Source organism: Antechinus flavipes, chromosome 1, assembly GCF_016432865.1.
Source record: "Antechinus flavipes isolate AdamAnt ecotype Samford, QLD, Australia chromosome 1, AdamAnt_v2, whole genome shotgun sequence".
In the NCBI taxonomy this organism is placed as follows: Eukaryota; Metazoa; Chordata; class Mammalia; order Dasyuromorphia; family Dasyuridae; genus Antechinus; species Antechinus flavipes.
The window spans coordinates 74,170,892-74,184,691 of NC_067398.1; the positions used below are offsets into that span (position 1 = coordinate 74,170,892).

The following is a 13,800-nucleotide window of genomic DNA, read 5'->3' on the forward strand; positions in this document are numbered from 1 at the left end:
CTTTGTAATTCATACATTTTATTTTATTCAATTAAAAATATTATGTAGAGAAAGGTCTTTAGGCTTGCTAAGACTGCCCAAGGAGATATAAGTGTTTAATAATATTAGTTTACTTTTACTTTTTAATTATACATTATTAAGCCACAGTTCTCTTTTATTGTCCTGACTCAGTATCCCTAATCATCCTGATCCAGTCCTGACTCAGTTTCTCTGTTTTTCTAATTGTTCTGCTTCAGTTTATAATTATCAGCTCAAAGCTCAGTCCTGCAAAACCTGCTCTCCCTCTTTATCAGAATATTTGATAAGGATAAAAGATTTTATGTTTTAGAATATCAGAATGTCTCTCCCCATTGCAAGATATTGGAATGTCTTATCAAGATGTCTCTCCCCATGTCTGGGGTGTCTCCCCCGATTATGTCATTCCTCTCCAGAGGTTCACCCCACCCTGTCAGAATCCCATTCCCACTCTCAGTACCCTGACTCTGCCCCTGCTTCAGTATATCCCCTGAATCTAAGCCATGTGTATATAGATCATTGAGAACTCACATTGTTTGCTGGATTCTTGAAAATCATAGTTTCATTCAGCCCTGGGACCAAACCATGGATCCATTTGATCCCAGTAAATCTCTCCCTTTTAATAAATTATTAAATACTCTCTAATCTCTATCTTGCCTCAGTTTCTCTGGCATTACAACATGAGAATCAATCAGAGAGCTATCCCTTATTCTCTTTCTTGAAGGAGATGGTCCAGGCTTGTAATTTCATCAGTGTAAAGAATAATTCTTGTAAAAATTGTCTCCTTTGATGGAAATCAGCCACTTTTACCATAGTTTGTGATACAAATCTTAAGAATTGAATAGGACTTTGAGAGGTCAAATGATTTATTTATGGGAACAATGTTCTGTATCATAGGCAAGATACAAATACAGGTCTTCCTGACTCCAGGAACAAGCCATTACTAAATATACTCATAGTTCTTTTTTTATGGAAGAATACACAAATTCAAATAGATTAAATTAATTCCCCAGTCACATGAGTAATAATCTATATTGTAAATTATAAAAGAGTATAAAAAATTATCTGGGGCTTAATCCAGCATAAATAGGAGATGAATGAAATTTCATAGATCAACTAGTCAAACCCATACATTTTCCAGATGAGGAAAGTAAAGCTGAATGAGGGCAAGTGATTTCTCCAAGATCACATAATTAATAATCAATAGGACTAAATTATGAATCCTGAAATTGAAGCTTCAAATTTATTTTTTTCTTCCATATTCTTTCCCATCTTATTGCATTATTAAATATCAAAACATTCTTATGTTATAACTTGTTCTACTTTTTGGCTTACCAGATATACTTCTTTGTAAACTTCCTTGCTTATTCACATAATGCGCAAATTCACATGTTTTCCTGAAAAATTCTGTTAAGTTTTTCCAGGAATTATTTTGTTCCAGAGCAAATTGAATTTCTTCCAATGTATGGAAAACCCTAGAAATTAGAAGGAATTCTTATAAGGCAAACAAATTAATTATAGTCTCATAAAGAAAGATGTTTTAATCACTACCATTTGAACTTGATTGGTACCTTCCTTCATCCTCATTTGCCTCATTAAACATTAATTTGGCTATGGCCAGGATGGCAAAAATATGACACTGTTCCCAATAATTTAGATGCCTATATAATTATGTGACGACTCCACATAATTTGTCTTCATATTTCCAACAGTCATTTAGAAAAATGTTTACTGAATTAAGGAATAAGGAAAAGCTTCATGAAAATATGGCATTTAAAGAGAATTAATGGGAATTCAGTAGGTAGAAATCCAAAGGAACAACATTTCAATTTAAAAGCATGGGCAAAGGCTACTTAGGAAATACCATATAGTCAGTTTGACAAAAGGGTGGGATACAGATAAGTGAATAGCTGGAGATGCGTCTGGAATAGCAAGTTGTGGACATATTGTAGAAAGCTTTGAATATTATGCTGAATTTAAACCTGTGGAAGCATATTTTTAAAAAATCTCCTGTTTAGTTCAATTGAAGATTTTAAGAAATAAATATTTCTCCAATCTAAAGTACTCCTCATTATCTTCATTCTTGTTGTGCTCATCATGAATAGGCATTTATTAAGAACTTTCTGTATGTCAGACATTATCATAGTTATTGTCCTTTGTTCTCAAAGAGGAGCAAAAAGACATGACTATATTAGGGTAAGGTTACAGTGTGTCCAGGTATGGCTGATCAGGCTAATAAAAGTTCAGAATGCTCTGCCACAAGTCAGGCACACACAATCTATATGAATATTTGGAGTGGATTCTCTAATTTCGCATATCTCATTTCTTTTGAGCTACTTCAATTCTGTTTTGCTCATGGAGCACAGCATCTTTTTTCATGAGGATATGCCATGCCAGGTGGTCCTGTGACAGTGTCTCTCATGTCATACAATAAATTCCAAAGTTCTTAAGACCTTGAGAATGTCCTTGTAACACTTTTTCTGACTATAACATGAGTGCTTGTCCTGTGTGAGTTCTCCATAAAACAGTTTTTGACAAGCATATATTTGGAATTTGAGAGTTATGCCAAATGCTGGGAATACAAAGAAAAAAATATATAATATTTATCTTCTAAGGAGCTCAGTTTCTAATGAAGGAGCCAATATGCAAAGAACAATGTACAAACAAGATTTATGCAGAGTATCTTCTACTAATTAAATTGAATATGAATGGGATGAACACACCCATGAAATAGAAACAAATAGCAGAATCTATTAAAAATCAAAATCCAACAAAATGTTATTTACAAGAAAAAATATCTTAAATAATAGAAGTTGAAATAAAAGCCTAAGTTAGTCTGTATTGTGTTTCAACTGAGGAGAAAAAACAAAATAAGGATAGCTATCTTGTTCTTAGACAAAGTTATAACCAAAACAGATTTAATGGAGATAAAACAAAAAAATTCCACTATGATAAAAGGTACCATAAAAAATGAAGCAATGTCAATACCTAGGAACAATAAATATTCATCTCAATTTTAAAGTAAAAGTTAAATAAATTACAGATGGAAACAAACCATAATAGTACAATAATGGGGAACTTTAACTATCTTCTCTCAGAATTAAATAAATCTAACAAAAAATAAAGAAATTAATATGTGAAATGAATCTTAGATAAGGTAAATATGATTGTTATCTAGAAAGAACTGAAGAGGAATATACCTTTTTCTCATCAATATATGGCATCTTTACAAAAATTTGATCATATATTATTAGGGCTTATTTAAGGCATAAAAATTTTGTACTTAAATGCAGAAAAAGTAAAAATATTTCTTATATAATTAATTATAAATATTAAAATCCTCTTCAGATCACAATGAAATAAAAATTCTGTTCAATAAGAGACCTTGGAAACACAGGTTAAAGACTATTTGGAGGGTAAACAACTTAATCTTAAAGAATGACCGGTTTAAAGAGCAAGTCATAGAAACAATAATTTCATTAATGAAAAGGACAAGAAGAAGACAGCATATCAAAACTTAAAGAATGTAGCATAAGCAATAATCAGAGGAAATTTTATATCTCTAAATGCTTCTGTCAAAAAAATAAAGAGCAAACCAATGATTTGTAATTTGTAATTGTAATTAAGTATATAATTTTAAAAACTAGAAAAAGAACCAATTGAAAATCCCCAAATAAATACCAGATTAAAAATCTTTAAAGATAAATGGGAAATTAGTAAGATTGGGTGTAAAATTGGGGTAGGTAGATCATGTTGTAAATAGAACAGCCACCCTGGAGTCAGGAGAACCTGAGTTCAAATTTGCTCTCAGACACTAGCTGTGTTGACCATGGGCAAGTTATTTAACCCCAATTACCTCAACAACAACAACAAAAAGAAAAAGAAAATTAATTGTAAGAAAACCATTGAATTAACAAATAAATTTTGGAGTTAGGTTTATGTGGAGGAAAACAATAAAATAGATAAACCATTGGTTAATATGTTTTTTTTTTTTTAAAGAGAGAAAAAACAAACCACTAGTATTAAAAATGAAAAGGGGAATGTTAACTAATGAAGATAAAATCAAAGCAATTATGAATTATTTTGCCCAGTTTTATGACAATAAATTAACAATTTAAGTGAAATGAAAGAATATCTACAAAAGTATAAACTACCTGGATTAAGTGAAAAGGAAATAGAATATCTAAATAAACATATTTTATAAAAAGAAATTGAACCATAGCTTTCTAAGAAAAAAAAATCATTAAAACCAAAAGAATTTATAAGTGAAATCTACCAAATATTTAAAGGTAAACTAATTCCAATATTTAATAAATTATTTGGAATAATAATCAAAAAAGGAGTCCTTACACATTCCTTTTATGAAACAAATATGGTACTGATACCTAAACCAGGAAAAGAAAAACAGAGAATGAAAATTATAGACCAATTTCATTAATGAATATGGATGTAAAATCCTAAATAAAATACTAACTAACAATATATTACAAAGATTACACATTGTCACTAAATGAGATTTACACCAAAAATGCAGACATGGCTTAGCATATGGAAATTAACATAATTGAATATATAAATAACAAAAGTAACAAAAATTATATAATTATGTCAATAGATGCAGAAAAAGTTTTTGACAAAATACAATACTTTTCTATCTATAAAAAATATTTGAAAGCTAAGGAACTTTTTCCTTAAAATAATAAGAAGCAACTATCTAAACCATCAGCATGCATATTTTATCAAGGGAATAAGCTAGAAACCTTCACAATAAAAATAGAAGGAAAACAAGAATGCCCACTGTTATCAGTATTATTCAAAATTGTATTAGAAATGCTAACAATAGCAATAAGAGAAGAAAAACATTTGAAGGAACCAGAATAGGCAATGAGGTAATAAAAACTATTATTTTTTCAAACAATATGTTGATATATTTGAACCTAGAGGTTCAACCAAAATTTAAGGGGAAACAATTTAAACAAAATAATAGGATATGAAATAAAACTACATAAATCAATATTTCTATACATCACCAACAAAACCCTACAAAAAATTATGAAATATCTCACTTAAAATAACTATGGACAATATAAAATACCTGGGAGTACACATAGCAAAATAAATCTAAAAGCTACATAAATATATATAATGCTTTTTATACAAATAAAGTCAGCATTAGAGAAATATTAATTGTTCATGGGTAAACATAAACAATATAATAAAAATGAAACTAGAAGAACACCTAACAAATTTCCTATCACAGTTATGAATAGAACAATTCATGAATAATCAAGATATAGAAAACATGGCAAAATGTAAGACATAATTTTGATTACACTAGATTTTTTTAAAAGGCTTTGTATAAATTAAAACAATATAGCCAATATTAAAGGAAAACAGAAAAATTGAAGAAAAATCTTATAGACATTTTCTCCAATATAGCTCTCATATCTCAAATATATAAAGAACTTGTTAAATTTATAAGAATATGAGTCATTCCTCAATTCACAATTGATCAGAGGCTATGGATAGGCAGTTTTTCAATGAAGAAATCAAAATAATATATAGACATGTAAAATGTTCGAACACAATTGATTAGAGAAATGCAATCAAAACAATTCTGAAATATCATTTTATACCTATAAGATTGGCTAATATGATATAAGGTGAAAGCAAAAAATGTAGGAAAGGATATGAAAAAATTTTGATACTAATTCATTATTGGTAATTATTGTGAACTAATCCAACCATTTTAGAGATCAATCTGGGATTGAGCCCAAAGAATTATACAATTATATATAGCCTTTGATCCAGCAAATACAATTTATGTGCATTATAAATATTCAAATCAATGCAAAAAACCTATGAATGAAGTTCTATCCACATCCATAGAAAAAAGTAAAAAACAGGTGTTTTTCATATATATATTTATGTCCATTGGTAACCTTCTTTAGGGTGGGCTGGGAAGAGAAGGAGAAAAAAAAATTCACAGCAAAGAACAAAAGAAAACTTAGGGGAAGCAATACCTTTGAAAACAATGTATAGTATTTATTACTAAGTTTTTCAAAATAAAAAAGTAAAGTGTATGAAGTAGAAATTTATGGTTTCATATTGAATTCTCTTTCTGTGACATGCTCTGTACATGGAAATGTTCTCTCTTTTTTTGTCTTTTTATACTTAAGTTCAAAATTAATAAACATTTTAATTTGTTTTTTAAAAAGAATATACTCTCCCTGAGGTAGGGGTTGTCACATTTGTATTTTTATCATTCATGTCTAGCTGTGCTTGACTCATAGTAAGTACTTTATAAATTATGTTCATTCATTCATTTAGAACTTATTTTGAAAAGAAAGAATTTGGTGCCTTCCCACCAGGTTGTTCAGCAGATAGATTCTCCCAAGTAGGCAGATTATAACTCAAGTTAGCAGATTTATCTCAAAGAAAACCTGGGTCTTTTGTACAATGGATGCCTCGGGGTGGGGGATGGGGGGAGAGGGGGAGGAGGTACAGATATTGTGATGTCTATCAAGGATATTTAGATTATTCTGATTATAGCATTTCTTAAAAATAAGATTGAAATCATTTATTCTTTCAAACAATCTGATTTTTTTTTTAGTAATATGGTATACTCACAATGTGGAAATGATCTTTTCTTGGCAATAAACGAAGGCAATATCCTCTCCAGGTGATAGCTGAGTACTCAATGACTGATACAACCAAGAACAAAATATTGTACTCTCTGCAAGTTTCTGTTCAATTGCTTGCCAGCCCAGAAAGTCTTCAGTTGTTGCAATAGACCAATTTGTTTGTCCAAGGAGCACCTCATGAAAAATTCCATCCTTGATAAGAAATATTGAAACTCAGCTTGTGATAAGTAAGCAAATTAATACCCAACACTTTGAACCTCAGTATCTTATTGCTTTTTCTTAATATTACAGCTCAGCAGAGCAAGATGATTCGTTGAAACCAAAAATTTCAAAGAAAATGAAGACCCTTCATTCTAATAATAAATATTTTAAATCCATGTTTTTTTAACTCTGCCCCCTCTTCAATTTATTAGATTCAAAAATAAATAGTCATCAAAAATGAATAAACATCAATGGAAAAACAATAAAAAAGAAGTCAAGAATTGATTGAAAAGTCAAATCTTTTATAATTAGGTCCTTCTTAATTCCTTGTACTCTTAGATTAAATTTATTGTCATAACAAAAATTTATTGAGCAAATATGAAATGAAACTTTGACTTTGAGAATACAAGATAGGTATGAGATATAGGGAGAATGTGTACAATTATACTATTGTTAGTTGTTCATCCAAGAGGATTTATGATATAATGGGATGATATCTTGAATAAAACATAAATTAAGTTTTCCTAATTTATTTTCCAAAAGGATTTATGACATAATGGGATGATATCTTGACTAAAGCATAAATTAGGTTTCAGTGAGGCAGAGTTGCACAAAGTCAAACCCCTCATTTTCTCTTCTGAGGGCATCAAAGTTCAGTGGTTGGACAAAAGTCAAGATACCTGGAAACAACACAAGGTACAGTAAATGACTTTGTTGTCTTCAATGTCTAACCAAGCTCTAAACATTCCACAATACCTACTTCAGCCAAATTCATGACCATTGGAACAAATTGTTCTCACTTACTCATTCCACCAGGAGAAGTCTTCATGTTCTTGGGGTGTACATCCCCTTAACTGGCTTGTGGGTTTGAGGCCTATCAGTTATCTTTCACCTGGTTTAGTCCACCAGTTTTACCAGGCTCTAGGTATGGTACATGCTATCGCTTCTTAGATTTATAGGTGAGAGCTGGTTGCCCAAAGGTGGAAGAGCAGCCAGGAAAAAAGCTCCACAAGTCCTTACACCAGAGGTGTTTGTTCTCCCCAACATGTAGACCCATAATTAGGGTAAGGTGACCATAGCTCGGCCCAATGCACCAACATTTAAAGGATGCAAATGCTTGCAATCCTTCTACCTCATTTCAACAACTGAGATTAGCAAACTGTTTTTGAATGGACTTTGTTTTCACTAGTTTAGGAAATTCCTTAGCAAATCAGCACTTTCTCTATAACCCTATGGTTAAGTTGTCTGGGGCATTGAGAGTTTAAGTCACTTGCCCAGGATTACATGATTAATGATTAAATAATTTTTAACTCAAGTCAGAAACAGGGCTTGTTTCCAGATTTTTTTCTGAATTGGAGGCCAGATATCTAGTTATTAATTCATATTTATTCTTAGTACATTATTGGTAAAAATAGATAGCTATCACATGATGATAAGCTTCCTTACTCATGACGAATATATTCCAGGTAATTTCCTCTCTAGCCTTCTGCTCCATTTCCCCTCTCCAACAAGGGAATTACTTCAGGTATCAAAATTTTCAGTCTATGGTTCATAATTTATCTTTAGAGCTAGAAGGATTCTTGCAAGTAATCCAATACAACTTCCTAATTTCCATGTGTGATGAAACTGATACTTGGGAAGTAACTTTTTTTGCAATCAAATAGCTTAATAAGTATGAGAGAAAATTTGAACCTAGGTTTTCCTAACACCAACTCTATTACTTTATATACTATACCATCCCACCTTGAAACATATGAATACAAAATGATTTTTAAAAGAATTAGAAACTGTAACCCATATTCTAAGCCTTTTACTATTTAAAACCTTCTATCATGGTATTATTATAAAATGGAATGAGTGTCATAGACAATAAATGCTACTGAATTCAGAGGTAGGGAGTTATCGTTGAGTACCAGAATAGTTAAGGAATGTTTGTTTGTTTGTTTGTTTTTTTCCTGAAGAGGAAACACTTAAACTGGGAATCAAGTGAAGAAAACCAAAAGAGAAAAGATGTCAAGGCAGTGAGAGTGGAAAAATACAGGATGTATCAAGGAGCGATGGGTAGAATTCTTCCAGGATAGGACCACAATAGTTAAAGACAAGTTTGAAGAGACAGAGTTAGTGAATTTTTTAACTCAAAAAAAAAAAAAAAAAAAAACAACTTTGGAGAATATTTAGTCCAACTCAACTCTCATTGAAAAGAACCATTTTATAGATGAGGAAACTGAGGCCCAGAGAAGGCTCATAGGTTGGGGAAATATTTTGGAGGTGAAGGATCTTTAATTTAGGTAAAGAGTTTGGACTCTATATTATTTGACAAGGACTTAAACCGGGACATCCTCCAGTTGTTTTCATTTTCCCTTAAAGTATAATATATAACTCCCCCTCCTTTGAATCCTCAACCAAGCATTTATTAAGCAACTTGCTAAGTACTAAGGATATAAAAAATAAAACAGTTTCTGCCCTCATTAAGTGTACATTCTATTGATATATTTATGTATTTATGTATACACACATACCCATGTGTAGACATATATGTATACACACATGTGTGTAAGGCAACATACATACATGTGTATATGCATAAAAATATTTTAAAAGAGAAAAAGGGAAACAAATGTTTTGATGGTGGAATATACATAGATAATTGTTATCAACATAAAATAAGAATATGGGGTGCATTTAAGATCCTTTTTCTAAACAATAAGAAGCTATTAAGAGTTTGAGAAAAGGGAAATGTTGTGAAATGATTCACTAAGAAGATTAATATGATACTGGTCAGTATAATAAAAATTAATAGAGGCCAATTAAGAGGCTATAGAAATGACAATCAATAAATCAATCAAAAAGCACTTAGTACCAGATATTGGTACTACCAATATAAACTTAGGTACCAGGTACTGGGGTTAAATATTAGGAATACAAAGACAAATGAATCAATCCTTGCCTTCAAGGAACTTACACTCTATATAAGGATAAATATAAAAATAGATATACATAATATATATATATATATATACTGTATACAAAATACACATGTATATTTGCAGTTATGCACTATATATCACATATGTGTATTGTATATATATAAATACACACACATACACACACACATATACATAGGTACATGTTTTGTATTGTTCTTTAGTCATTTTAATTGTGACCTACTCTTCATGAGCCTATGGTGTTTTCTTAGCAAAGCTATAGAGGTGGTTTGCTATTTTGCAGATGAGCAATGGAGGTAAACAGACTTAAGTGACTTTCCCAGGGTCACACAGCTAGTAAGTGTCTAAGACCAGATTTGGGCTCAAAATGAGTTTCCTGATTTCAAACTCCATCCATTGCATCTCTGGTATCTATATAAACATTTATGTATCATATATATATATATATATAGAGAGAGAGAGAGAGAGAGAGAGAGAGAGAGAGAGAGAGAGAGAGAGAGAGAGAATAAGTATACATATATATACATACTTGCATATATATGCATATATAAAAAAATGCAAAGTGACTGAGGTGGGAAGAAGGTACTGCAAGCTATGAATGAGAAAGGTCAGATTCAAAAAGCCTTCCTAGTATCTGGATGGATATGAGAAAAGATGGAAAGAGTAGAATATGATCCCATAGCTTCAGGACTTAATAATAATATTAATAGAAATGAGAATATTTTGACTAAAAATATAGGCTAGGGCAGCCAGATGAGAGCAATGATGAGTTTGGTGGGATTTTAGATGATTGCTATACATTTTTAAAAGAATATAATTTTTGTTTAAGCTTCTTCTCTAAGCAAGACATTCAAATAAAGTTTCCAATAGACAACCAAAGATGTTGAACTGAAGCTCAGAAAAGCAACTAAGGATATAAATTCATTTCACTTTTGTATTCCCAGTGGTTAGCACAAAATAACCATTTTTTTATTAATCCATAATTCATTCATCCTCATCCTTCAGGATCCAATTCAAACATAGCTTCCTTCATGAAGCCTTCCATGATCCATACAATTAGATATCATATTTCTCAGGTCTCACACAGAATTTTGAATCTCCCTTGTCTACCTATATCTGTTGTTTTATCTGTATTTTCCATGTACTACATATAGTAAGCTCCTAAAAATCTTATTGAGCATTAAATGAATGATTTTATTACAGAGTTACTTCCTAATTTTCTGTGCTCTTACTCAGGAATAATTCAAAAGTTTCCTCCAGCTTTTAATTTTTGTCCAGATGCATATAAAATGTATTAATAACTATTTTGATCCCAAAATGAGGAAATGAGCCTGTACATCTTTCATGATGTTAATAGTGGGAAAAATAACTTACAGCCTCTTTTACTGAATGGAGTAGGTTGTACAAAAAGATTGTCTCATTGGAATAATGAGGGTGCCCCCTTAATTGGGTTAGCATTTTCATGACTTTGGAATTCTCCAGAAGAGTAAGGTTCTCTTCAGAAACAAAAGGTACATCTTGGTTCATGTACGGGTAATTCTTTGTCAGCATCTAAAATATTAATAAGAGCATAAAAAAAATCAGAGAACTCAGAAACCCTTTTTATAATGATCATCCCATTACTAAACATGAAATGTTAAATTTTCAAAATAAAAGTTTGAAGTGAAAACCAAAAGGCCTTCAAAAAATTGCCCGTTATACTTTGTCTTTAGCAGACCCAACTTATAATATGAAAAGGTCTGAATATTTTATGAGTCTCTTGTGGGTTTTATGTAAATGATTTATTTAAAATCTTTCACTATGACTTACCTGTTTTAAATCCCTGAAGAATGTGTCCATTTCCAGTTGTAATGAGCTCAAATCATTCGTTTCAGAAAATGGAGCCAATCTTTCCAGTTTACTTAGTACTTCTATAAGATTTTATAAATATATATAGAAGACAAGTGAGTTTAACAAATAAAGTCCTTGTGGCTTTCAAATGAATGGCTATGCTGAATTCTTAAACTGAACATGTTTTTGGAAGGTTCCCCCATACATCTTATAACTATTTGTCACTCAATGATAAAAAAGACAATTGATGCAATTATTATTACTACAATAAATCTCTTTTAGACTGTGTGGAGCCTGCGAAAGATGCTGAAAGAAACAAGAAGGTGTAAAATGAGGGAACTCTCTAATTCTGAATGTTAATGCTGATGATCTTCATCTGAAGAGACTTCTTTCTCACTGGTCTCTTTCTGTTCCTAAAGTGAACATATCAGAATCTTATTGGGCAAAGGAAGGTGAAGGCATAGACTACTGCAGCTTGATTACTTGCATCAATACAAGTTTAAGAGACATTATTGTATTCTTAATTCAAACTGATAGCCCTAAATTGCAGCCAAATAGGAAAATATGAGAAGTAGGTCTATATCATTCTCAATTTGGCTGAGCAGTTTCATTTTCCTTCTCAAAAGACCATTGACAGGTATCTGAGTTGAAATAATCCTAAATCCTATTTCTCTAATACCATGAATACACTGGATAATAGACTTTAGATCTAGCAGAGTGAAACAGCATGCTGGTATTACCCAGATGAAATTTAGTATGGATAAATACAAAAAAACAAACAAACATAAAGAAATGGCTAAGAAATTCACTTGCTACAAAAACCCGAGGATTCTAGAGGATGACCATGTCAACATGAGGCAAAATCAAAATGTGAAGTCTAGAGTAAATGCAATATTAGATGACACAAATAGTATTGTCCAAAGCAAGGAACCTCACTATATTATCTACTGGTCCAATGACATCTTTAAACACATTGGAACATGTCCAGAAGAAAGCAACAAGAGAGTAAAGAAATTCAAAAGCTTGGTGTCAGAAATGCTTAAAGGAAATGAGTATGGTATAGCCTGAAAAAAGAGAAGACTAAGAAAATATGATGACAGTTGTCAAATATTTTAAGGATTGTTTTGTGGAAAGGATATCAGACCACAAAATAGAACTGGAAACTCAAGTTGAATTAAATTCAAAATAATGGAAAACTAATAATCAGTAGCAAAAATTAAAGAGATGCCTTCTGGAGAGGGAGAAGGAAAGTATCTGTTATGGGAGGTTGTTAGTAAGAACTAAAAAACCATTTTGCAAGGTTGATGGAAAGCATATTTCTATTCAGTCATGGGTTGTATTTGATCATCTGTAAATGTCTCTTCTTCATTTGTAATCTTATAATTCTTTACACTTTACTGTTCTTGCCCATTTTTTTTCCTTTGGTGTTCACTGTGATTCAAACTTCCATGGGGCAAAAAACTATTTTTGTGGATATTGTTGCTAAGGATAACAGCTCTTCTGTGATATAAACATGAATGTCTCCAATTTTCTTTCCCAGCTTCCCTGTAAGAAGAATTACTTTAAAAGAGGGTTTGGGCGCATGGCAATTCCATTTAGACCATCTGTAAAAGAACAATCTCTGTCCCTTCTGCAGAGAGCTTAGAGTTATCACTATAACAACCTCTGTCCCTTCTGCAGAGAGCTTAGCGTAACCACTGCATAAGAGAAATTTTTATTTTAAAATCTATTGCTGCCAACATATGAGTCACAGAATAAGTCATCATTGTCATTTTGTATAGTCTTTTGCAATAATATGTACAATTGCATGAATTGTGACATTATGTATTGGACCTTGATTTTATAAACTCTAGATGATCCAGAAAGTATCACAAAATTAAATAAATATGTACATAATATAAAGTTGAATCATTTCCCAGATTGGCAATGTTATCCATCAACTTCATTCTCTTATTAATCAATCCCATATTTGTTTATTCATTGATTTTATGTCAGGTATTAATGAGTGTGTGGCAAGCAACAGATAAGTTTTACCTTGGATGAAATGTAAATTCTTGATGATCACATTTCTGAGAGCTCCATTTACCAGAAGCAATCTCTTCACAGTTGGCCAATGAGGCAGATTTTGAAGAATGGTCTGAAATTTTGCCAAATACACTAATCTG

General features: G+C 31.3%; 1 protein-coding gene across 1 annotated transcript in view; it reads right to left on the reverse strand.

Annotated features, from left to right (window-relative positions):
* Positions 1-13,800, reverse strand: part of ABCA13 (ATP binding cassette subfamily A member 13) — a 551,934-nt gene that overhangs the window by 436,152 nt on the left and 101,982 nt on the right. The window contains exons 11-15 of the mRNA XM_051984384.1: positions 13,670-13,797; positions 11,615-11,715; positions 11,180-11,356; positions 6,646-6,851; positions 1,351-1,490 (exon numbers count right to left, since the gene is read on the reverse strand). Of these exons, the coding sequence (XP_051840344.1) occupies positions 1,351-1,490; positions 6,646-6,851; positions 11,180-11,356; positions 11,615-11,715; positions 13,670-13,797 (752 nt within the window). The remainder of the gene's footprint in view (positions 1-1,350; positions 1,491-6,645; positions 6,852-11,179; positions 11,357-11,614; positions 11,716-13,669; positions 13,798-13,800) is intronic.